General features: G+C 38.1%; 1 protein-coding gene across 3 annotated transcripts in view; it reads left to right on the top strand.

The window, feature by feature from the left end:
- The window catches only part of ATG10 (autophagy related 10), a 92,245-nt gene that overhangs the window by 54,526 nt on the left and 10,723 nt on the right, over positions 1 to 26,996 (top strand). For all 3 annotated transcript variants that reach the window (XM_083404371.1, XM_083404369.1, XM_083404370.1), the window contains exons 4-5: positions 10,815 to 10,941; positions 15,979 to 16,076. In XM_083404371.1, coding sequence (XP_083260497.1) covers positions 10,815 to 10,941; positions 15,979 to 16,076 — 225 coding nt within the window. The remainder of the gene's footprint in view (positions 1 to 10,814; positions 10,942 to 15,978; positions 16,077 to 26,996) is intronic.

Raw genomic sequence — 26,996 nt, 5'->3', positions numbered from 1 at the left:
GAAAGTTACAGCATTGTCAATAACCTAACCACACATTTGTGGGTGAATTTGTTATGCATAATGACTGCTGTGTCTTATGCTTTCTCGGCTGACATTACTGATTGCTCTGGCCTAGCTGAAAATAAGGCAGAAACATAGAAAGCAACCGACATGTTCTGCTCATGTTCTAACATGCATTATTTGGCAAAGATCTTTTTAAATGTTACATGTTAAGGGTGACTACGGCAGCCTAGAGTGTATTGACACCCCTTACATTGCAGAGATACGTTCAACAAAAATTAAATCCATATTCAGCTATCAGCTTAATATTTGAGTTCTTCTCAAACATTTAGTAGTTTCTGGCATCACTTCAGAAAGCTCCCTAAAAGTGAGGTTGAAATGTAAGACAATATTGTTGAGTCTAGGAGAGGGGAAGAAGTGCCTTGAGAGTGCCTGTTGGTTCGGTGACTCGTGGAAGCCTTTTCCTTGTTAGCATTCAGTTTTTCTCCATGCATAAAAGATGCATTTTGGCTGTTCATAGAATTTGCTTTTTAGTATGGCTTAATTTGGCAGTTGAATGCCCTCATACAACACTTCCAATCCCAACAGACTCTGTGTTGTATAAGATAGAAACTGCACTGCTGGTAAGATGATTGCAGGATCAATGTGAGCTGTGACATCAGCATGCCAAGCTTTGCTCTGACAACATAGGGGCTGGGGTCATTTTTGCATTAATTTTTAGGTATTGAATCATGGAGCACAGGCAAACAAACTCCCTGTTGACAGCCTCTCAGGGTTCATGGCAGTGTGTCTCATGATCTAAACTTTTGCACTGTATTGCAACCTGTTGCATATACAAATGTTGCAGTGAAGGCCAAAGGCAACACAAAATATTGTTTAGAGAGATAAAGGCAATTAGAAAAAGAAACAGTTGCTTGTGATCACTGCTCATCATCCTTTTGCCTTTGATAAACAGGTTTTGTAAGACTGTGTTGTTTCAAAACTGGTTTGTTGTTGTTTTTACCAGAGTTGGCAGTAGAAAAAATACAAGTATACACCAAGGGAAAGAAAGTGTCTCTCAGACCACTTTCAGTTCTCTTAGTAGCTATTATGTGCTTCCATATTCCTCTATAAAAGTTATTGTTGATTTATTCTTATTGTTGTTTTGCTTATTTATATCCCACCCTTACAGAAACTCAAGGCAGCTTACAGAGAAAATAGTAACAGCTAAAAAGGGAATCATAGAATCATATAATTGTAGAGTTAGAAGGGACCATGCAGGTCATCTAGTCCAACCCCCTGTAGGGCAGGGGTCTTGTGCCCAATGTGGGGCTTGAACCCACAATCCTGATATTAATAGTCTCATGTTCTACCTAGTAAGCTATCCCAAAAAATTAAAAACAAATAAACATTAATAGAAATCATTTTTTAATAGAAGGGCTGGTGCTATGATCTGTATGTTTTAATAGAGCATATATCTGTATGTTTTATAATCTATTAAAACATACAGATAACTAAATAAAAACATCACAGCAGCAGCCCTTTCCTTACAAAAAGTTCCCAAAAGCCTGTTGGAATAAGAAAGTCTTCACATGCTCATGGAAGGACAAGGAGCCAGACAGTCTTAACTTTTCTAGCAAGGGAGTACTACTGTCTGGGAACAGATTTATCAGAGTACACAACTGACTTCACACAGTTTCCTCTTGCTCTAATAAAATTGTTCTATGCAGATTACAGTTTCAGATCTTTTTTATACCAACAGTCCCTCATATTTCTCCCCCCTTTGGCAAAATGAATAATCTTTGACCAAAGACTGCTTCTTCCCTGACCCGTGCCCCCAATTTTGAGACACTTACTTTTGTCTTACTAACAGTTTTAATCACATTAATCTTCATAGAGCAATGGTTGGATAGAGGACTGACATAATAGTGTAAGAATGACTTGAAGGTAGCTTCTGGTAGCATTTTGGAGAACATCTTGCAGACCTGAAGAGAACATTCAGGGGCACAATGTGTCAATAGCCATCCTTGTAGTTTATCCCTATGATGATTGCAGAGGGACTAAGCTCCAGTTCATGCCAAACAAGTACAAATATTGTGCCCACACATTCCCTTGTCTGCTTCTCTTCTATGCCATAATGGAAAACTCCCATTATTAAACCACAGTGTCCTGTTAAACCACAGTTTCCCATTAATCTGAATTGTGGTTTGATATGTTGGTTTATAGCCAGATATTAAACTACTGTGTCATGGTTAAGATGTAACAGGAAGTGGTTGTTTAATATGTATTGGGAGTTTTTTCATTACACAAAGGAGGAGGGAGTGCATATGTGCAAGGTTCATTCTTGGTCTAGTAAATTGTGGTTTATTGGACCAAGAACCTTTCATCTGAACCAAGTTATTTATTATAAGGCTGCACCACGAAGTCCCAGATTTAGAACTGAATCATCCCTTTAGGAAGCAGATCGTGGTTTCCCATTATTTCACAATGATTGGCATGCTCCCATGAGGCTGCATATAATATGGTGTGACTAAGATTACATGCTGTGAAGTATGTAGTTCAAAAGTCATGTAAGGCATGATTTCTGACATTCATTTGTTGAAACTAGCCATGGGTATAGTTAACCACAAACCCAGGACAACACTGCAAACTGGTTAACTGAAACCTGAATCAAAAGCATCTGAACTCCTCTCAGGCACCTCTTAGGAGGAGAAAACATGTGAGCCTAAGACCTACTGCAGCTTGTGCACATTGCACTAAACCATGGTATAGCCATATGCTTTTTTTGTGAATGCAGGCAAACAGGCTTATCCTGAAGATGTTATTGCAGTAGGACCAGAGGCAGTAAGCACATAAGAAGAGCCTACTGGGTCAGGCCAATGGCCCATCTTGAGCAGCATCCTGTTCTCACACTGGCCAGCCAGGTTCCAGGAAGCAGGACCCAAGCTTAAGAGCACTTGCCCCTCCTATGGCTTCCAGCAACTGGTATTCAGAAGTGTTACTGCCTCCGACCATGGAGGAAGATCATAGCCATTATGACTAGGAGCCCTTCCATGAATTTGTCCAGTTCTCTTCTAAAGCCATCCAAGTTGGTGGCCATCACTGTCTCCTGCGGAAACAAGTTCCATAATTTAACTATGAGCTGCATGAAGAAGTACTTTTTAAAAATCTGTCCTGAATCTGCCAAAATTCAGCTTCATTGGATGTCCATGAGTTCTAGTGTTAGGAGAGAGGAAGGTCACCTCTTACTTGCCTTTTCTGTAAACTGAAAAATCCCAAACACTGCAGCCTTTCTTCATAGGGGAAACACTCCACCCCCTTGATCATATCGGTTGTCCTTGTCTGAACCTTTTCCAACTCTACAGTATCCTTTTCGAGGTAAGACGAACAGAATGGTACACAGTATTTCAAATGCTGTTGCACCATAGATTTGTTGTAGAAATGTAACATTAAGTGAAATTAATTTTCCTACAATGAAGATTCTGTATAGCTCCCTTAAAACACTAAAGCTTTTGTCTGCTGCGTAGCAACCAACTGAGCCTCAAAGAATATTCCAGACTTGCCCTGGAACTTGCTGGAGAGAACATAGTTCCCTCTGTGTACCCCCCCCCCCCCGACTTTATGCTAGGTAAAGTTGCAAGCTATTCTGAAAGAAATATTTTGTTGAAATTACATTCGCCACAAAAATTAACCACAGCCAATTGTTTTTGCAAAACATTTATGTTTAGAACTTAATTAAGGCAAAGCATTCCTTTCACTGGATCATCTATAAGTTGTCAATGAAACATTTTATTTTATTTTTTAATGTGGAGGGGGTGGGAATAGTGCTTACCATAATATTATCCAGAATTTGGTTAGGATTTTCCATAAAGCTGTTAAATTGTAGAAGAACAATTATGGTAAATTCATGCAGATGCTCATGTTTGTAATTAGTATAAAGCTTCCTTGCTTCTTTCCACTTATTGTCATAGGAGTACATAGAAATTTAAGATGCAGTCTTATTTCTTTGGCAAAAGAAAAATAGAAGCTTTTACAGGAAGCTTGAGGATTTTGGAAATGTCAGGCTTTCAACATTCCATATTTCTTTTTTGTTACAGGAAGGTTTTTTTCCCTTATTATGGAGCTCTGTTTCCACTTCTCAAATAATTTTAAGCATTATTTGGTGTTGAGAGAGAATTTTCTCTCATATCAATTTGGGGTAAGGCGTTGTCTTTCCTTATAGCATGTTTGCCTTATTTGCTTGAGCCATTTGGATTTGTTTTACCAAACTATTCTTTGCCTGCAGGGTTTTTCATTCTCGCTCTGTGTTTGTGGCATGCTGTAATGTGGTATGTGGTCTGGATGTGGATTAATATCTGGTAGAAGATCCTGCCTTAAAGTATGATTTGGGGCTTTGAGTTCCTTCCAGTCTCATGATTTCATGTTTTGGAGCTGAAACTGAACTGTAATCGTCACTGCCTTCCTGGCCTATGTGGTCTAGTGGTTATTCAGTCTGAAGGAAACTCTCTTCACGCGCCAAGAATTGCTGTTCTCCCAATGCCATTCTCCATGTCTTTTGACAGCCGTAAGTGTTGGGGGTAGGTGGTATTGTGAGGTGGTCTGATCCTAGAAAATTATATGTAATTGACCACATATGTTTAACTGCTGGATTCCATAGGGGAGGATTAGACACAACTCAGTAAGTTATGCCAAAAAGCCAAAGTAAGCTTGAATATATTAGACTCGTGGGGACTTCAAGCAACAAGGGTGAATTCAGGATTAATAAAGAACACCTGGGAGGTGGAAACTTATGGTAGAGATAAAATCAAACCAAGCAGACAAGCCCCAGCAGCACCCTTACATTAAACTAATTTCAGTTCTTTATTTGTTTAACTTTGTACTGATGTAGTCTTCCATGTTCGTTTGATCTGGTACTCCATTTGCCCAAGGTGAAGCGCACCTTTGAAATAGTATAATTTGGGATGTAAAAAGGGCAATATTTCACACAGAAGTTTAAAAGATGCAAAGCCTTGTGGGAAGTCATTGTTGGCAAGACAAAATTACTGATTTGTGCTCTCCAGAGTAAGAAACCTAAAATAAAAGCATACAGCCTATTTACTGGATGCATCTTCTATTTGAGACTTTCCTAGACAATTATTTATTGCATGGGGATTGCACCATACTCCACATTAAGGAATTTGGAGTTTAGGGATCCAATACTTATGTTCCTAAAACATAACAGACTAGTGCTACTTTAGTGTTTCCTATTAGCACTAAATGGTTTGCATTTACTTTTTTTTTTACATCTTTCAGATCCAATAGCTTTTCAGCTAATCATATTAGAAACTTTGTGCCTCTCCTGACTTCCTGTTGATGGGATCAAGACTTGTCTCTGCAATATGAATTTTGAAGGGAGTTACAGTTAGCAGTAGGAGAGCAAGGGAGTTTGTTGAAGAGGTGTAGGAAGGACTGCAGTCTTGCAAATACATCCATGTCAAATCACCCTATTCCACTATCACTTTTTCATACTGTTAAAATGCCTACAAGCTGGATCTGCAATGCTGGAGAATCTTGCTTCAGAAAGGATCTGGACCAAGCTTTGTGTGACATTTGAGGATGGGGAAGAAAAGCTGCAGCATCTTTTTTGTAACAGTTGCCTTCCTTGTTTGACCACAACTTCTGTCAGCCTACCTCTTCCTCAAGAATAGCCTTTGCTCACTTTGTGTTCTGCCTTGACCTGGACCAGTCAGTGCCAAAGTCAAGTTAACGACTTCTGCTAACAGTTGAACTTTGTGTGAAGGGTCTTGTTGGAAGAGCTTTTTGAGAAGACAAAGATCCTTTGTTTGCAAAGAGAGAAATGTATATGTTGTATTAATATTTCTTTCTCAACCCCCCCAAAACAATTCTAATATAGCATTAAAGGGAACAGAACTGATAACATTTTAGAAGCAGGCATAATACTTTTTAAAAAAAACAACCTACCCGAAGATTGACAAATTTTGCTTGTGAGAATGCATTTGTAAAGCAACTTATATCATTAATTAGATGGCAAGTACTTGTCTTTTTATTATTAAGCATTTATTGCACTAGGTATAGTGCTTTAAAGCATCTGCTCAGTACTCCATTATGATAGCACAAAAATGCATTTACGTGAGTGTAATAAAATAACAGATGCTTCCTGATGACAACTTCCCAATTTGTTTAGGAAACAGTCAGTCCCAGATTCAGTTTTCCTATGCAGTGTGGCAGCCATGCAAGTGAAATTATCATGGAGAAGAAAATAAGTGGGAAAAATCAAGTGATTGTGTGCTGTTTTTCTAGAAAATATTAGTTCCTGTTGAATTAAATTAAGTTAAATCCTGTTTTGAAACAGTTGAATATAATAACTTTCTACTCACCATTCTGCAAGCAAATCTTTTGATAACAGACTTTAGTTCTGCCTTCATAAAACCAGTCAAAAACAGTGCAAGTTACATTAATGCAACCAGCATAATGCAAAATGAATTGAGCAGTAATAGAACTATTTTTTTGTACTGCGTTGTTTCAGTTGCATTTATTAGAGTAGTTAATTGTTTGTTATGACACATCCATTTATTTGTACTATTTCAGTTTCAATATTTTAGACTGCCTTTCAGGGGTGCCCTTTCAGAGGCAGCCCACAATATTAAATACCATTTAAAAACAAACCATAAAATTATCAAAAATTAAGGTGACCTCCAGTTATGCTTACTCAGTTGCCTAGCACAATTCACTTGCACAACAGAGTTTTCCTTTCCTCTCCTCCCCAGTAACTCATCACAAGTCTCCAGAAACTGCTCCAGAAGATGGGGAAGGAGAAGCTCCATTGTGCAAGTGGAAGTTGATTCACAGGGTGGTGGATGTCACCCATATTCTAAAACACACTAGTGCATCTAAAAGAATTATAGGAGCAGCACTAAAACTATTAACAGCATAATAAACCAATGCACATATATAATAAAATGGTTTTTTTTTTAAATCCGCAGCAGTAAATCCTAAGACTAAATATCAGTTAAAATCATTTCAGAATAAACTGCATGCTGAGGATAAAATTGCTTGTCTGCTTGTGGGGCATGTCTGCCTATGGCCCTATTTGGGCATTCTGCTTGTGTGTAAAATCAGTACCTAAAAAAGCGAGAACAGGAATAAATCTCCTAAGATCTGCCCTTCCTGTAGCCTCCCTCAAATCATGAAGGGCAAAAGTCCGAAGTGGAGAGCTTCTTCTGCTGAGGAAGTCTTCCCATGCTGTTTGGGATGCTCAACTTACTTATTGAATCCAACTTTGTCATCTCAGTGGACTTAAGTTAGTCAAGCCTATTGATTTCATTGGATCTGCCCTAAGGCTGACTTAGCTGAATTAAACACCATGAGTTGAATTCAACGATGCACTATTAATAATAAAAACAGATTGCATTGTCTTTCAAAATTAAAATATTCCGCTGTGTCACCATTGGTGAAGAGGACAGAGGGCTTCCTCATAGGAATGTTTTGTAATTGTGGACTACCACTCCTGCTCCAAGTAGTCTGCACAGCAGGAGAGACTAAAAAGCAGAAAGTAGTTGGTATATATACCTGAAGGCATGGTGCAGGAGGGACTTGGTTTAGCATAACCAGTTGGTCACTTTTATGTGCACCTGGCACAGCTGTGATGTGCCAGCATGGAAGGAAAAGGAAGGGCTATTTTAATTACCAAATAGGGCCTCTTTATACTTTGCTTTTAGGACATGAGGCAGAATCATGTCCAAATAAATGTATCCTATGGTGTATTATACATTTCTTAGTGATGATAAAAATAATCCTTGTTTCTTTGCTACTTAATGTGATTGCTAATCATTATAGCTAAAGCTAGGATAATTTGTTTTAAAAGCACAATTTATTTTCCTTTGCACATAATACTAAACAGAATAATCTCTCAGATTTTGTGGTCTTTTCATTCACAGGGAGCGTCAAATACTGTAAAGGGTGTATTAAGGTGACTTAAAATGAACTTCAGTTAGAACATGGCTCAGCTTCAGAAAATGATGCTATCAACATTTACAGAGACCAAAGTTGACTTCCCCTTGGTAAATTCTTTTCATCCACCCTATTGGAAGTACAGAGAAAAATATTACACATGAGTACTCAAGCCTTTATGTCATGCATCCTGTTACTACTGTTTACCAAATAAAAAGGGATTAGAGCTGGCCTTAAGAAGGATTCAGAAGTCCTTGTATGTTTATAGATCACAGATATATAGCAAGTCGTCATATTTCTAGAAACAAGGCAGGCAAAAATGAGAGCTCTGAATATCTAGTAAATACCATGTATGTTTTCTCTATAAAAAGGCATGTTGTGTTATAGTTGTCTATTGAACAGGTTTTCATCTTTTAAAAAATTGCTTCAGCATCTTTCTAGAAAATACTGCTGTTCTGTTTTTCCAATAATTATCTTGACTATTTTAAATCATATACTGGTTTTATTTTCTGAATAAGATCAGGCTGTTGGCTACTACTAAGTTGGAACATAATGTTAAGTGTTTAGTCAAGTTTAACACAAGTCTACCATCTTTAACATGATCCGTTCTGGCATTTTTCTTATGTAGGAGGAAGAATTAAAGTTCATTAACAACCTGAGAGGCATATGATACCGCCAACTGTGTTCTTAGGGAAGCTGTTTTTTCAGCCATTCAGCCATTCAGTACTTCACCCAGAAAAATCAGTATAGTGAATTTTGAACTCACAGCTGGTTGTCACCAAGTGCACCTACAAATTCTATGGCTGTATAAGGCATGAGTTTGGAAGCATGCCATTACTCAGCTTGTGCGCACATATGCACGTTTTTCTGGCAGGCGTTCTGCCTTTATACTGTGAATGCATCAGTTGTGTTATCTTTACAAATATGTTCCAGTATTTCCTTTTAGTTCACTCCATGAAGCATGTTTTTTAAAAAGAAAAAAGAGAAGTTAATGGCCTCATTTCCAAAGCCTTTGAACACCAGTACTTGCCAGTAAATTAATTTGTTAATTGTGATCTTTTGGGAGGGTTTAATAAATACCTCTGCATTAGGCTCCACCTCCCTTGTAGCTTAGATATTTTCACCATATCATTATTTACTCCTACTTTAGTAATGGTCTCCTTTTAGTCAGTTTAAGAGCTCTGTTTTCAATAACATGCTTGCAAAGGTTTATAAACTACAAAAAAAATAAAAAATAAAAATAAAAATCAGTTGTACAATATAGTAGCAAGAACAGAATTGGAGGGGTTGTGTGGATTTTTCTTCTCTTCAAAAATTGCACCAAGCTGTTTATTTTCTATATGAACGATGATAGCAGTGCTCAAACGTTTTCTGTGAAATATGCTAATATTTGGAATTTTTAGTATCTTTTCAGCTTTAAGTGAAAATATTATACCATGAGACAATATTATGTTATTTATAAATAAAGCATTTTTTAAAAAGGTTATTACCCCAACACACCAATACTCCCCCCCCCCCCCAGATTGTGAATTAAACAACCCACGTTTATTTATTTTTGGGATGGGGGATGTTAAATTTCATTTTCTTTCAGTTGTGTTGCTTTTTTTATTTTTGTATGACATTGAAATATATGTTTTTTAATAATAATTTTTTTAAAATAAAAAAAGCATCAAGCCTACTGTCTCTTTCGATCTTGACATTGGCATTTGTTCCACATAAATTGAATTATATAGGAAATTATCTGAGGTTAGTTTACTATTCAAATTGACTGGAAGATCGTCAGCAGTAACTGTAACATTTCACAGAACTAAATTGGTATGTTGACAAAATGGGTGGAATGTATCCATGCAGAATATAGACAGTGGTAAAGCTGTTTGATAATAACTTGTCCATCTACCCAGCCTAATTCACCATGCCACCGCAAAGTTGCTTAAACCAGGTTTAGTAGCAAAACATGGTGCAAGCTGGAAGTGTCATAAAAATTGTACAATTGCTTCAACATGTGTTGATTTCTGTGTGGGTTTGCCTGTGTGAATTGACCCAGGCTAGATTTATATAACAGTTCCCTCATCTGGTGCATTTGCACTGCACTGACCTTACCACCAACAACAACTTTTCCTTTCCATCCCAGTATGCAGCAGCAGCATAGGCAACTGGGGAGGTTAGTGCTGGCACCCTCCCTGCCATCTGCAAGTGCCTACAGTAAAGTACATCGATTGTCCTTTCTTAGGTTAGAAAGAACATTATAGGTGAAACAGACATAATAGGGAATTGGTGTAGCATCATGGCTAAGAGACTGAACTTTGAATCAGGAAGTCCCATGTTTAAATCTCAGCTCTGGTACGAGCTCACTAGACAGTCTTGGGCAAGCCGTTCTGTCTTAGCTTCAGTCGTCCTGTCTGCATTCTGGGAGATAATAATAATGAATTTCTCCTACAAGTTTGTTGTAAGGGGTACAATTAGATAATGCACGTAAAGCACTTTGGATGCCTGAATGTGTTTAACAATTGCAGATTATTAATTTGGAAGTGACCTGCTCAATTCATACATGCCCTTTCCATAGTTGAGTTCTGAAGGGCGGAGTAAGTTTTAAAAGTTTTCTCTAGGAACTTACCTACGATACCATTAAGAAACCTTTCTCTCATTAAAAAATATCCTATTTTAATTAATAAGTCAACAAAGAGATAAAGATACATGTGAAAGTTTTAAAAATAAAACAAAAAAGGAAGGCAGCCTAAAGAATGTGAAGTGATTGCTAAAATTATATTCCTATGATAAGGCAGGTGACAGCATGGTGATAGCATTTATGATTATTTAAGGTACTTATTCATTTGTATTTCATTCCCATTCTCTCTGGTTATGTCCGCTGTTAATGTTTGTTTCAGGAATGTCTAGATGACTCTCAAGTGGCCGGAAACTCTGCAGCATCTGAGGTGATTCGCTATGAATATCATGTTTTGTACTCCTGCAGCTATCAAGCTCCTGTACTTTATTTCAGGGCATGTTTTTTAGGTAAGATGTCCTCTTCATGAAACAATTATTAACAAGAAAAATGTGCACATGGAGTATTTATGAGACATAGAAATTGTACTGGATTAGCAGGAAAATAAAAGGATGAAAAAATATTAGCGTATGGTGGTTGCTGTTGTATATATTTCAGATTCTGTAAATATCAGTGTCCTGAGGCAGATGATATCATCTCAGCCTGAATAAGTTTGATCTTAAGAGTCCTGGCAGCAAGCCTATGGTTAACTAAACCTGCTGGCAATTTCTTTACAAAAAAGAAAAGAAAAATCTACTGTGTCAGACTCAGAAATGGGGCCAACTTCTGAAAAGATGCCCTTGAATATGTACTTATCCAGAATTTTCATTTTAAATTAGTAATGTATTCTGGCTGGGAATGATTAAATAGAGAACACCCCTTACGTTATCATGTTTCAACAATTACAATAATAATTTTAAAGCTCTTTGTGCCAAAAGTTAGCTTTATGTATTTTCATTGGCATACATTGCTTTTGGTATTTTCATTTCAATCTTTGTTGCAACCAATGTTCCACTGCTGCTTCCCTTATTTTGTCAGGAAGGTGGAACACTGCCTCCTCCAAGGCCACTGTTAGTAATGCTTACTTAATTAGCAGGCATAGAGTGATCATACTTGTAGCAGTGTCTATATGCTACTCTGCTCTGCCCAAGGAGTCTGTACCTGAGGCCAGGGAGTTGGAATCCTGAGGTCATTTTCTAAACTTAGTCTCCTGTATAGCAGTATCAGTAGCTTTTGTGTTTGGAATGATCTGTTAGCTTTATCTAGATGAACACATCTGAATGTTGCTAGTGATATCTTTTTCTTTTTAATTAAAAAGTAGCTTAAGCTGCTTTGAATGTGTTTGGTAGATTTAATCACTCGCTGCCTTATATTGTTTAATGGCTTTTAATTTTGCCATGTTAGCATTTTAACCAGCTCTTTGGATGTAAAATGGAAGAACAAATTCTCTGACTCCTCTGGTAAAAGGGATTTTAATCTGAGGTTCATTTTCACGCAAATGACAATTCAGGGTATATTTTCAAGTTAGGATGTAGGGAATTGGGGACATATATCAGGCTCCATTGCTAGTAATAGTTCCCTAATTCACACATACCACACTGCAATTATATACGTGCTTGTGGTTATTGCAAACATTTAACAAAGTAGCAATACACTGCTGTTTAACTTGTCTGCAAATGGCAGGATAAAGAAAATCTTGCTGCCCAAAATATACAGTAGGCACATTAATTTATTTGTAGTGTGATAAAATGTCATCATACTTGTATTAGATGGAACAATAGCATATACCTCTTAGAAGCAAGTGGGGAGTTTGGGAATGGTGATGCTGCAGGTAAAGGAAGTAGGGCAGTTCTCCCCCCACCTTTTTTTTTTTTTACAGTACTGTATTTTCACATAATTAGTATTCACTATAAGCAGTTAATCACCAGAGAAGAGCTCCCAGAGACAAAACAAGTTGTTTAGCTTGTCAGCATCAGGGAATCGGAGGTGTTGAAACATGACTCCTTATAGCTGGAAGTGGATATTACAGAAGCTGATGGATGATCTAATGCACAATCTTTGTATTGTGTGCCAACAGCTCCCCTTGCAGTACAGAGTTTTAATTGTTCCTGCAAGTATAATTATACATTTTAGCACTCTTCTTGGGAGTTTTTCACAATAGAAAATAATGACTTTTGGAGGATTTCTACAATAAACTAGGGCCTCCTTATATCTTTTTAGCAGCCCCCTTCTGACCTAAATAGTGTAGCATATCCCAATTTAATAGATCTTTCCAACCGATCTTAGGTGTCCTTTATATGTAGCAGCAGTGGTGTTGGAGCTGCTTTGCCATGGGCAAAAATTCTGCCTTGAGCACCATTAGGTGGGGCACAAATACACACACACACACATCACATCACGTTACATATCAGCAGAGTGAGTTGTGCAGATTGTTTCCTTGCAGACACTGCCTGACTGGGACCAGGGTCAACCATTATTTGTTACAATTTTGCAAGGCACTTTAGGGATAGATCCGGACAGAACTGGACACCGTGATTAGAGCAAGTCCTACAGAGGCACCCAAAACACAGACTGTTCTATCTGTAAATCAGTTTTGATTATTGCACTACTTGAAAGGACATCCCTGGATCCAAAAATATTCAAAAATATCACTGAGTGGCAAATATCCCATTGGGGGCAATTTAGTTAAGAGGGAGATGGTTGTCTAGCTTCAGGCATGCTTGGAGGAAACTGATTAACTAGACCCATTTCAGTTCAAACTCTGACCCAGTCACGATACTGAAATTGTGTTGGTTGCCCCGGTTGATTATATTTGCTAGGAGAGAGATGGAGGAGTGTGACCCTGCTTGTTCTCTTTAACCTGTTGGTGACTTCAGTACTGTTGATCACAGTATCCTTCTGGAACGGCTGTGAGAAGTGGTGGTTAGAGGTACCAAGTTATGATAGTTCCACTAGCACCTTTGAGGCCATTCCCAGAAAGTAGTTTTGAAGGACTCTTGTTCAGTGCCACTGAAGTCCTCTGCTGTCCCACAGAGTTCCATGTTGCCCCACCCCCATTTAGTATCTGTTTGAAGCTTCTGGGAGCTGTCATTGGGAAATTGGGAATGAGCTGTCACCAATATGCAGATGACACCCAGATTTATCTTTCTGTTCCACCTGCATCAGGAAATATTATTTACTTGCACCCCAATCCTGTGTATGTTGGTGTGTCAGACTTGAGTCATTAGTATAAAATTGTGGTGTGTGACATTGCAAAAGCCAGGTTTAGGATTGTGTTGTTAGTGTATAGTGTATAATAAAACTCACACAAACACACAAACATTTTGGAGCATTTCTAAAACATATACTTCAATCATTAATGTTAAAAAATAAATAAAACCAACAGAAAACATAATATTTAAAATTTTAAACGTTTTGGAATGTGTCTATGCTAGAGAGAAAACAATACATTATTTTTCTCTTGGTTGTATTTTTACCACTTGCATACATAATGCTGCTTCTGGTTGCATGATTCATGTTGCATCATCTGTATGGTTGTGTTTTTCTGGCAGCAGTGTCATATGAGCAATTTCTGGTGAAGTGTATCGGCTTAGCTGCTGACAACAGATAAATTAGAAATGTGATACTGGTAGTGTATCAAGAGGCAATCCTAGTTTTAACAAGGAAGCATGTTTAGCAGGGCGACATGCATAGCATTTCATCCTAAGTTCATTTGGCATAAGATGAGCTTTCTGTGTAGACTTCCCTGCACCTGTCCATTTTTGTGACTCTTCAGCTCATGTATATGCACTAAAATAGAAGTGTATGTAAACATCATGTCTAAATTTCCAATATAGAAAACATAGCACGTGAGGATTCATAATCTTCAAAACTATTGTTGCTGGAACATTTGCCTCTGTATGACAACTGAGGAAGAGTAATAGTCAATGGGAACATTATTTTATAACAACTTCAGTAAGTGCAATCACATCTCTGTGAAATGCTAAGTGATAAAGCTTTGATCTCTGAAAGAGGCAAAACTCACCCCAAATTCACACTATTCTTTATAAATTAAAAACCTAAATGAAGCTTAATTCTTAGCGAAAATTCAGAAGCCTGAAATTTTCCTTTTTATATTTATAGAGAAAAAGATTTTTTTTGTTTTACCATTTATTTGTATCATGGTAGTGTTGCTGGTGTGACCCATTTTAGGTCCAACACAGCAATCCAGGTGTGGGTCTCAGCCTAGTAGAGTAAGACCTTCTGATCTAGATATTATTATGGGATTAGAGGAAACAACATAAAGTGCAATTTGTGGTTTCTGAGGACCAACAAATTGAATTTAAGACATGGTCAGGTATGTATATTACAGCATAGATTATTTTATGATTTATGTGTGGTTATATCTATAAGGTTTTTTACCCTCTTACCCTCTTTACAGTGATTAAACAGTGAACATTTGTAAGAATAGCAATTCAAATATGAAATTTAAATTATGTGTTGACAAATTAATATAGTAATAAGAGAGTGTCATACTTATCTAAGCAAAAAATCCTTACATAACATCCAGAAGCAGCAGACATATGGAGGAGGGGAATTCCAGAGCAGGAATCTGCTTGCTCTTTGTGTGCTCTCCAGTACTAAAAACCACACAAAGGAGATCACCAGGAACCTTCAATTGCATTTCCTCTATGTGTGGTAACTTAGGGCATGCTCCAGCCGCCTCATTAGTAGTTGTGGCTTGTGTATCATTTTATCACGTTTATCACATTTTATCACATAATGCAATAAAAGCCTATTTCCCTACATAGATATTGTTGACTTTGCTTGCTCACCATTTTATTTTCCTACATTGAAGTTACCACTGGTAAGATGTCAACAGAGACGTTTGTCTTCCATTTTGAGTGTACTCAACAAAAATAAGATAAAACTGAATCTGATGGCAACAGGATTTCGGATTGTATCTAAACATGACATTCAAATGTTAATTGGACGAATAAATCTTGTTTATTTCACGGACATGAAAATGTCAGTGGAATAAAACTATTTATCACAGGATAATGGCCTCCTGACACCTGATAAATGCCAAGATAATGATACTTATTGAAAAAGCATCAAAATAGTCTCTCATTTGTCAAAAACAAATACTTGAGCAAAGATCATATGTTTCTTTTCAATACAGTAACTTCATTCTGTTATAAAACCTCAGCAACTATCCAGGATACAAGAGTAAGCACCAATCAATACTGCATGGTGAGGACTCTGAAGAGGGCAGTTATTCTGCTACGTGGACATGACAGCTACAAAACACTCAGCAGGGTTGGGCCATGTTCCATCACACACACACACACACACACACACACACACACACACACATCCAGCCACGTACACAAACATCCCAGATGTTGTTGTGGCATCTTTTAAAGGAAATAGAATTTTCTCTGTGTTTTCTGTTTTTGCTTTTGAATTATCTGCATTTCGTGTGTGTATGTGGAGATACATATATTACAATTATTTTTTTCCCCCAGATGGAAGACCTTTAACTCTGGATGAAATATGGAAAGGTGTACATGAATGCCACAGGGAGCAGCTCTGGCAGGGCCCCTGGGATACCATTACACAACAGGTTAGAAGCTTATTCCACCTATTACTTCATTACAGCATGGAATTAATTTAGTTGAATAATGGATACCAGTATCCCAAACTACACCTTTATTAGTCCAGAAAAAGGGATCAACCCTAAAAAGCCCATTTGCTAAATGTGAGAGATATTAATAGCAATGAAATATGAAATAATTATACAGTCTTTATTACATGGGTTTTAAGCACAACTAGCTATAGATGATTCCTATCTTTTTGTTACTACTGAAAATCTTTCTACAGACCAGATGGAGGTGAAGTTCTGAAATAGATAATTCACCTCTTTCTATGAGCCAATGTAAGTGGAAAAATTCCGAGTTCCATTTTGAATAAAAATAGTCATTCAGGAGATGCATTTCCAATGCTATATTTAAAGGGACAAGAAATGTGTATCACAGGCTCACTCTGGACCTGCCCTTCTATATAATAGAAATTCAGATTAATTTCTATTGTAGTTGACCAGCACCTACAACTGTGTTGCTGTAAATAGAACTTTTCAGCTAACTGAAAAAGAAGGGGAAACAAATTCTGACTGAAGCCAGTGCTGTGGTATAATAAGCCTGTATTAATCCAGCCTTACTTGGTTCTGTTAGAACAGTGGTTTTCAACCAGTGTGCCGTGGCACCATAGGCTGCCTTGAATGATGGTCATAAGTGCTGCAGGCAACACTGGCCTCTGTCTCTCCTTCTTTCCCTCCATCCTCTGATGTCCTCTTGTGTCTCTGGCTCTCAAAGCTTTGCACAGCTGGTTGTTGCCTCAGCCCTGGCTATAAGCTCCACAGGCGAATGGTGCCTCTGGGGCTGGCCAGTGGGTGCTGGTTGTCAGGAACTGAGGAGCCTCGGAGCAAGCAGGCAAGGGAGCCCAGCCAGCTAGTCCACCAGCCCTTGCTCTTGGGAATGGATGGACAAATGGTAGGCTAGGCACTGGCCACTGGCCTTTTTTGTGCTAGCTGTGTGAAATGTCTGCCTGGTATCTGAGTGTCCAAAACTGAAGGGAAGCCTTTCCACAGTGGCGCCCACTGCTGCCTCCCAAGGTAAGTAAGATGGTGGCCTCATGTTCACCTTTGAACAGTCTCTATTGGGCCACTAAGGCTGGGGGCATCCTCTTCCCAGGCCCCTGTTGGACTGTGTGAGGAGGCACCTCTCTTTGGAGTGGGTGGGGGGGGCAGCTCAGAGATCAAGGGTGGGAGCAGTGGCTGCTCAGAGGACTCCCAAGGACAGGGGAGAGGAGAGGAGGCTGAGGGAACACTACACAAGGGAGGGTGTTAAAAAAGGGTGAGAGCTGCCAGCTCTGCAGGCAAAGGGTGATGTACCTGGGCTCCTGAGCCCCACAGGGACACTGCAGAAAGAATGTAGTTGGTCAAGGGAGCTGTGGACTCAGAAAGGTTGAAAACCTCAGTATTAGAAGGTAACCGTTATCATAAATGCAAAATTTCCCTTTGTTGAAGTTCTGTTAAATTAAGATGCAATTATTCTAAGATATATTTAAAGGTACCCCTGCCCGTACGGGCCAGTCTTGACAGACTCTAGGGTTGTGCGCCCATCTCACTCAAAGAGGCCGGGGGCCAGCGCTGTCCGGAGACACTTCCGGGTCACGTGGCCAGCGTGACATCGCTGCTCTGGCGAGCCAGAGCCGCACACGGAAACGCCGTTTACCTTCCCGCTAGTAAGCGGTCCCTATTTATCTACTTGCACCCGGGAGTGCTTTCGAACTGCTAGGTTGGCAGGCGCTGGGACCGAACAATGGGAGCGCACCCTGCCGTGGGGATTCGAACCGCTGACCTTTTGATTGGCAAGCCCTAGGCACTGAGGCTTTTACCCACAGCGCCACCCACGTCCCTAAGATATATATGTGTTTTGCAAAACTTGGAAACTAGGGCATTTTCAGACTGTAATGTTTTGTGAATGGGATTCAGTTATATAGCAGCACGTTCAAGTTGCGCAGTTGGTGAATTTTGCAAGCTTGCGCAACTAACACCCCCCCCCAACTTGGATCTTTTCTTCTTCAGTAAGGAAAATGATGGGGCAACACACTGTAAAGTGTGGATAATTACTCAGCACAATGTCAACACAATGTCATATAACCTCCCCAGAAACAAAAATCAGTTCAACAGACAGTTGACTTCAAAGAACATCCCTCACATTTGTGCAAACAAATCAGGATAAATGTTCAGTTAGCAAGTCATCTGGAAGCAACCATAGACATATTTAAAGGACTTTGTTGGAAAGATTGGAGAGACATTGATTCAAACGTAGGGTAAAAGGTATAATCCTTAATGAGCTTCCTTCTCACCCCCCTTCCTCTCATTTGCCTCTGAAAAGCCTGTCTTGGAAGGGAGTCTACAGCAGGCTTTATCACAAGTAAGGGGGGGGGGGGAGAAATTCTCCTTGCTGAGTTTAATCACATCCTGTCAAAAGTGCTTGAATGCTAAAATCAGGTGCTTTTAACTCTTGCCTATTCTTTGACTTGGAAAACTTCCTCTTGAACTTTGTGTAGGGGGTGGTTGTATTTTCTCAGTGTGGAGAAAATACTTCTCTATGATTGGTGGAAATTGATGGTGCTGCCATAGGCATTGGGGAAGTTTCTGGAAGTGCTTCAACATTCTGCATGGTTTGGTATTCTCCCATTGCTTTCTTTGCTTGGTGCCTGATAGTGCACAAATAAGCTTGGTTGAGGTTATTCCAGCATGCGCTAGCTGCTGTGGTGGCGCAATTGAATTGCCACTATTAAGAAGCATAGGGAGAAGAGACAGAGTTCATAGGGAATTTATAAGATGGGTAACCTCGAAATGAATATTACCTTGAGGGTGGGGATATGGAAGATGCAGAATTGAAAATATGCTGAATAAAATAAAAACAGTTGATTTGAGGAAGGCATCTCTTAATTATGTCAAGTGTTCACCGTGATATAGGCGGTAACCAATTTGACACATGTTTAGCATTGTAATGTGTTGTCAAAACGGATCAGCGGAGTTTTGAAGAGAGAGAGGCACCATGAGGTATCTATATTTATGAGCTGAAATCACCAATTTGCTCTACACAGATTCAGAAACTATTCAGATAATAAAAAACTTAGATGTAAATTAAAACTAATTCTAGATAATCCAGCCTTTGTAAAAGAGATTTCTGTGGTTACAATTTACAATAATGTAATAAATAATAATACAATAAAAATACAAAATATGTCTGCTTTCATTTGGCAACTAGAAAACCTATTTGATTTCTTTTTCATTCACTTTCACGTAAATAGATACAGAATAAATGCCCCGGTACCCCTGGCTTCTACACCTAAGAATAGTTGTAATAAACTTTTCCTTGAGTAAATAGAGTTCTGAGCAAATGAGCTCATACTCACTAAGGCTTAATCAATAATGGGATATATAATTGAATACACAAAGCTAGTGGTTGAGTAAGCTAATGAGAATGAACAGCTTGAGCCTTTAAATCATCAAGTTGCCAAGAAAAAAAATATAGAATCATAGAACCATTTCACATCTTTGACAAGACTATTGAATTCCTTCAGTGTGATTATCCTTACACTTATATGTGTCCTCAGTTGCATAGAAATAATACAGTATGTGAATCAGACACACAAGCTGGTTATATAAGATAGGTGCAAATGGAACTGTATTGTGTAATAGTTAATTATTATAGGTTTATAATATACCTTCCTTTTTTCCCTTTCCCCCCACATTTTCGCTTTTTATTTTTATTCTACATTGTTTGTTTTAAGTGTTGTTTAAAAAAATGAAATAAAAAGAAAAGAAATACATACACAACCTGGATGATAGTCCAGGCTAATACTTGGAAATATATATCCCTAACTTCATGGGTACATTCTGAAAAGTAAGGGTGTTTAGGATTATAGCCCAAGTTTAAGGACTGTGGATTATGTGATCTTGGTAGCCTTCTTTTGAGCCTCTAAGAACATGAATTTCTGCAGTCCTGTATATATTCTTCTAATTCATACCAGGGTACTCTCAGGTGGTCACAGGTATAAGCAACCTATAAGGTAGCATTTTAGTGAGAATTTGGTGGTGGCATCAAATGTTTGTTCTAGATGGAAGTATTTGTGGATAGGTAGTCTGTCTGTCTAAGGAAGTGGTGTGTTCTAATGTTCCAATGTTAGATAGGGTTATATTTCCTTTACGAAATGGGTTTGCATTTCTATCACTTTGAGTCCTTTTGTGTGGTGTATACTTCACCAGCTTAGGCAAGTATACCAGATGAGTATGTATAATTATTTCACCCCAGAAACTCCCAATTTTCTTGTATGTATGTCAACCATACATGCGTGGTTTATGATGCTGGCTTGTTTTAAATCAACCATTAAGATTCACCATAGTTCGTTCTCATTTGAAAGTAGCTAGAATCACCAATACCCCTAAGTTTATGATAGCCTCTACTTGTATGAACAATATGTATAATAATTGTTAGAATTAGCTTTTAAAGCACCTTATGATCCTTAAAATTGATTGTACAAAAGGATTATGTCTAACAAGTGATTTTTCTAAATGATTTAACAGATCTGTTGAGCGTATATAATTCCAAGCAGAATCACTTTTTATATTGCCTGATCTAGTTAAGCTGAAGTACATGGACTCAAATGTGATTTAGTCCATAATGTGTAGGTTTCAGTGGCATACATCCAAATACTTTGGCTGAAAGTATTTTGCATTATGCATTGCAAATAGCATAATAATTGAAGTAGCAATGGAAAAGAAAAAATAGATACACAGTTTATATTTGATGGTGTTTAGACTTCTGTTGGATGGTTCTACTGGTAAGCTGTGTTAAAGGGATTTATAGAACCCTTTTTCTGTTCTCTAATTCTTTCAATGTAACTCTTACCCTGTGCAGTAGCTGCAATGCTTAAATGGAGCAGGAGGAATCAACTGGATTCTGCCACCAGGGTTGCAAAAGTTCTCTTCCTTTGAACCACATCATTGTAGGCTTAGTTCCCTCTCTACGAACTCTGAAGATATTTCAGTGCTGTGTCATGTCTTTCATGTGAACAGGTACCATCTTGTCCACACCTCTGCAATATCAGCATCAAGTTGCACTATTTTTACATTAATCCAGCTGTTATTCTTTTCATTGTGTGGTTAAGAACCCAAAAGACATTTTCTTTATAGTACAGCAGTAATTCTGTCCATTGCATCACTTAATTTATGGCAGTTTTAACACAAAAATCAATAAACATTATTTCTAAAATGACCAAGTATGTTAATGGTGTGAATTTTTTTCTTAAAGAGATTCTTAACTGTTTCTGGAGGGCTTTGATGTAGTGGTGCTGAGGCACAGCAAAGTGACATTGTTGTAGGGAGGTTTTATACCTTAATACTTGACTCATGTGTGGGTAGCTATTCTTAGACATATTCGAGAATTCTGTTAAACAGAAGAGGTTGCATTCAGTATAGTTTAACAGAAGGCTGCTAATTTTTTTTCCTGTGAAATTTCTTTGAGCTATATCAACAGTTGCTATAGAACACTGGCTAGAACTTCTGGAAAAGCTTTTGTAGTATCAGTAGAGAAGATCATAAGCGCCATTATTGCTGAACATGTTTTGCCCTCAAAGTTCTTGTTTCCATCATAAGGCAGTCCTGCCGACATAGAGTTTGGAAGTATTCAGGTGTAGAGATGGTCATTGGCACCCAGAAGTCTAAAGCCACACCATTCTGCTCTTTTGATGGAAGTTCCATTCTACTACTGCTTCAGGGGATAAACACAGCTACTTGTTCCCCCCACTTTATATGACCACAGAATTTTCTGTGGTGCGCAAGTGTTTATGAGTGTTTGAATTTGTGTGGAGACTTGGAATAAGAGTCCGAGTAACAGCCCTTTCCTGGGTATCTGCCTGCCACCTTTTTTTTTCCAAAAAAAAAGATGAATGGAAGAGGAACACAATCCTCAGGTGTAGACAATCCTAGCACAACTCTTCTTTTTAACTGGGTAGGGTTTTGATATGTGCAGTGACATACCATGCTGGTGAATATTTTGCTGCTTAATACACCTTCACTATTACCTTTTCAATTGTCACAATTTTAGCACATTTATTGCTTTTTAGAATTTTAGATTACTGCTAAAGACCTTTCCCTTTTTATATTAAAATATTAGCACTTAAATGAAAGAGTTGTAAAACCATAGTGAAAAACTTTATTTTTTCACATTTCTTGGACAGCTCTTTTTAAAAGAAGCAAACGCTTAGCACTAATTAAAAAGTTTTTTTTAGGGGGCTCTGATTTATTAGATTTTCTTTAAAAAAGGATTGCCCAGGTGAATTGGGCCTTCTTCACTCAAAGCATCTGTGTCACACATTCAGGCCTAGATGATGAAACATAGCAGGATATATACACAGATAAGGGCACAATACATTCCCCTTGATAGTGTGGAAAGTATTCTGCAATTCTGGTAGTTTACAGCGGGAGAGCAGTGATTAGTAGTACTAGAAATCATCTGTCTGGTGGCAGCCTAAGATATTTGTTAACGTGTCAACTTTTCTTGATTTAACAGGATTTTTAAATTTTGCAGGCATCCTAAAACAGTTTTGAAAGATTTTTAAACTCTTACATTTTCTCTTATCAGGTTGTGTTTATACCAAATTCTGCTCCAATATCATTTGTTCCATCCGTACACAGCTTGTTGGATTGTCTTCTTATACCTTAAAAAAACCCCACAACTTCAGAACATATTTTAAGGAGTCATTTAATAAAATGACATGTAAGATACTAAAAAGTTGATGGCTAAATTAATTTTATTTTGGCAAGTATTGAAAAATATGTCATCTGTTTATTTTCATGAAAGAATGAGTGATGTGCCAGTTCTGAGAACAAGAACTAGTCTGCCAATTTTCCAGTATAAACTTTTTTTTAAAAAGTGTTTAATCAGTTATAAACTTAAACTGTAACTGAATAGACTGTGCTTCATAGTGGGTTTTGTTGTTGTTGTTGAATTTATGCAGCATCTTCGTTGTCAAATTATGCTTCTCCATTAAGAAGAGAGATCCTTGTTCTTAGGAGTGGAACAGAAAACTAAACAGGAGGGCAAAGAAAAGGGCAATGCCAGTAACAGTTAAGGCTTATCCACAGGGCTATAGTCAACAGATATCAGAGAACTATAACTCCCATCATCCTTGAATATTGGTGAAATTGGCTAGGACTACTAGCAGTCCAGCAACTTATGGGAGCAGCACCAGTTTGCCACTCCAACATACAGAGGAAAGTTATTATTCTGTACATGCTAGATACAGGTAGTTTTTCAGGGGTTTTGTGTTAATATCTGAAATGCATTGATCACTTTAACAAAATAGCCACTGACATGTATCTCCTGGAGGTGCAAGAAAACTGAGATAGGTTGTATGTTGTAATCTTTTTCTTACCAAGTGTCGTGTACTAGCGAAGGGAAGGAGGGTCATAGTCAGCTTGCTTTATGGTACCCCAAGCAACTGAGTATAGCTCAGTGTTTCCTTCTTTCCCCATGCAAGTTGACCATGTTCTTTACAGTCTCATTTATTTTGATATGGATAAATATTCATTTTACAAATATGGTGCATAGGCAATATGAGATCAACGCACTAAGCACTGCTGGATACAAAATGGGATTTGGATCCAATATCACTTTTGCTTGAACCTGGGGAATAAAGGTGGGAAAAGAAGGATGGGCACTGTTTCATAAGCACCTCACAGGAAGACCCTGATGAGATCATTTTGTTACAATATTGAAAAATAACCATGTTGCATTTCCCTAGTCCTTGAAAGGTTATCACATAATAAATCTGTTAGTCTTTAAGGTGCCCCAAGACTCATTGTTTTTGCTGAAACAGACTAACATGGAATGATGGTACCTTAAAGTTCTGTGCACATGTAGATAACAACAAATGACTTCTATTGCTGAACAAAAGCTCCATCACAGAGTAGTTGGCAATTTGTCATTGTATAAATTTGAATTACAATCTGGGGAGGGGGCAGAGAGAGAGAGAGAGAGGAGAGAGGCCTCACTGTTCTATGGCAGCTTCTGATATATTTGCCTTCACTTGATTATCCGGTAGCATTTCAAGTGATGTCTTGCTAGTCTCACTTTTCTAGGTGCAACAATCACAGCAGGGAAACGCGTCTCTATTTTATTAAATCTAATAAAGTGTAGAACAGAAATAGCCAACATGGTACCACATTAGCTCCTTCTTGATAGAGGATAATGTTAAATACTGAGGAGAGACTGTATCTCAGTGCAGAGCACATGTTTTGCATGTACAAGGTCTTAAGTTTGCAACTCCAGTTACAATAAGCTCAGGAGGAGAGCTTCAAAAGTCATCAACTTGAGACCCTGGAGAGTTGCCAGTCAGAATAGGTAATCCTGGGCTAGTTGTAGTTTAAATCAGTATAGGGCAGCTTCATATTTTCAACATGTCTTATCTGAAAAGCAGGATTCTCAAAACAATTTCCTTAGGAATGTGTGCTCCATATATAGTGGCCTTAAATTGAAGCACTCTATTCTGTGTCTTTATACTGCGCTTAGCTTTTCTCCAAAATAAGTATTATAAATATTGTTCAATGTGCACAACATTGTTCCATATGGAAGGAAGGAAGCCACTGAGACTGTGGCTGCCTTGTTTCTTGAAAACTTAAACAGTTCCTTTCTTTCAAACCTCAGTATTTGATTCAGTGAACATATACAAGGGCAAGGTAGTGAGTCAACAGAGGACTGTTGCCAGAATCTCTTGATTCGAAGAAGAGAAAAAATGTGCTACCAAGCTAATTTGTAATTAAAAAATAAGTTTATGGAGAAAATAAAATAAAGTTTCCTAATTTGCACTTCATTTCCCATTGCAGAAGGATTTGGACTTGGTAGTTTTTTATTATTTTATTTTTTTTGTAATGGCTGAAATAGTGAGAGTTCCAGTTTCTTTTCAAAAACAAGCTTCCAAATGATTGAGTGCTGTATTGCGAGGCTAGGCTCTGGTTAAAAAATGAAGCATTCTCCCCTAGTAACAGCAGGGCAGCCTGACTAATGGGAATTGAACATTTCCTTTCCTGTCATGATCCGAACAGAGAGAGGCCTTATTAAGGGTGTCTACTTCCTTTTAAAAAAAGGGGGGGATTGTTTAGAAATCTTTATTATTTAAGCAATGTATAGGCAAACATGACTCTTGTTGGGGTTCTGCTGTTTACCCATCTACTTCAGCAATCACTGCGAACTCAGCATTGTTGTACTGACTTTGTCTCATCACTATCCTGGAACATTACTTGGAGCATAAGTATTGCTATTTGAAATCCCTACGCTAAATCAAAATTTGATTGCTTCTTTAGACCCCAGCTGAGTGGCATACCTTAAGCAAAAATGTATCAAATTGTATATATGGGTTCTAGAATGATGTGTTGGTGCGGGTTTGAGGGAATATCTGCAGAGGGATGTTTTGGTGGTCGGGCGCATCTAGTCTTTATAGCCCAGCTTTTCCCTACCTGGGCCCTCCAGATGTTGGACTTAAATTCTTAGCAACCCTAGTCAACAGGACCAATGATAAGGACCAAAACATCTGATGGGCACCAGATTGGGTATGGCTGCTGTAGTCCATGAATTAGTTCATTTCAACCTTCACTAGTCCAATGTCTATCTGGATGGCAGAGCACTGGACACAAACCTGTGCATTTTAATTGCATGTCAATCATCCTTTTCTCAGAGTTTTCAGGAAGTAAAGTTTATTATTATTTCCTCCTCTTAGTCTGAAGAATGGCTGAAGTCTCAGGTGGTATTGAAAAAAATGTTCAGTTACAAACGCTTTCTGCTGCCCTTGATAAAAGTCTTGACATCCCTCTATGAATGATTTTCATCAAAGCTATATCATGCAAACTGGATGTGACAGAGGATGTTTTGGACAACAATCCCTTTCCACTATAGGAGAAATGGAGAGCCCATAAAGGCTATGATGGATGCTCCAAGGCAGTTTAATGTAGCACTAGAGAAAATAGAAGCCATTACTACTGGAGGAGCTCCAGTTATGACAGGGAAAATAAATGGTGCTGTTACAGGAAATGTACCAACAACAAAATACCTGCTGTTTGGGGGAAGGGAAGTAAAACACACAGTACCAGCTATCCAGAACTAATTACCTTGCTGTAATGCCCAAAAGTGACATTCGTTGTTAATTGAAATTTGACATGGATAATATTTCACATATTATTTTAGGCATTATCTCACTGTGTGCCTAAAGTTGTATAACACAGGCTGAAAGTTTTGTTTTGTCAGTGCTAGAACTTAGGCATGGTTTGCTTTCTCTTGGGATGAAAAGAGAGTATTTCGTATTTTTTTCTCATTGAGATCTAGTAGAAATGACATTTTATTTGGTCAATGATAAAAGAAGCATAAGGGACTTGAAACCAGAAAGATTTGTCTTTATTGAATGCTGCTGTTGCACATGCTGGAAAAAGAAGCTTGCCCCATAATGTAATGGCTTTTGGGGCCATCAAACTCCTAGTGTAGGACTGCATTCCTATTTTCAGATTGCAAAACAAAAAGCTTTTTAAAAATATCACAGCTGCTATCTTCCTGTTTTCGCTCTGAATTGCTCTATAGCAGAAGATAAAACTAATTATCATTAGGTTCAATGTGTCATTAAGCATTTCCTGGCTTTCCTTCATAATAAGATCTTTTGAAAAAGAGAGTCAAGCAGAATCTTCTGTCTGACAATCCATGATACAGAAAATGTTGGAAATCAATTTGCATGGTAGGTTGGTGGTGGGGAAATTCTGGTAGACCCTTTGTTTCATGTCTATGATGCTGTCACATTCTTTGCAGGGAAATAATGCTTTAAGTTTCAGAAAAGTATTTTCACTTTTTGATGCTTTGTTCCTGTCCAGAAGACGCTTTTGCTCCTGTAAATGTCAGGTTGCCTCCTGCAAAATTCCAACACA

This window comes from Podarcis tiliguerta, assembly GCF_965153285.1.
Source record: "Podarcis tiliguerta genome assembly, chromosome: 11".
NCBI classification, from domain to species: Eukaryota; Metazoa; Chordata; class Lepidosauria; order Squamata; family Lacertidae; genus Podarcis; species Podarcis tiliguerta.
The sequence above is the reverse complement of the archived record's forward strand: the minus strand, read 5'-3'. Positions and strand labels throughout refer to the sequence as shown.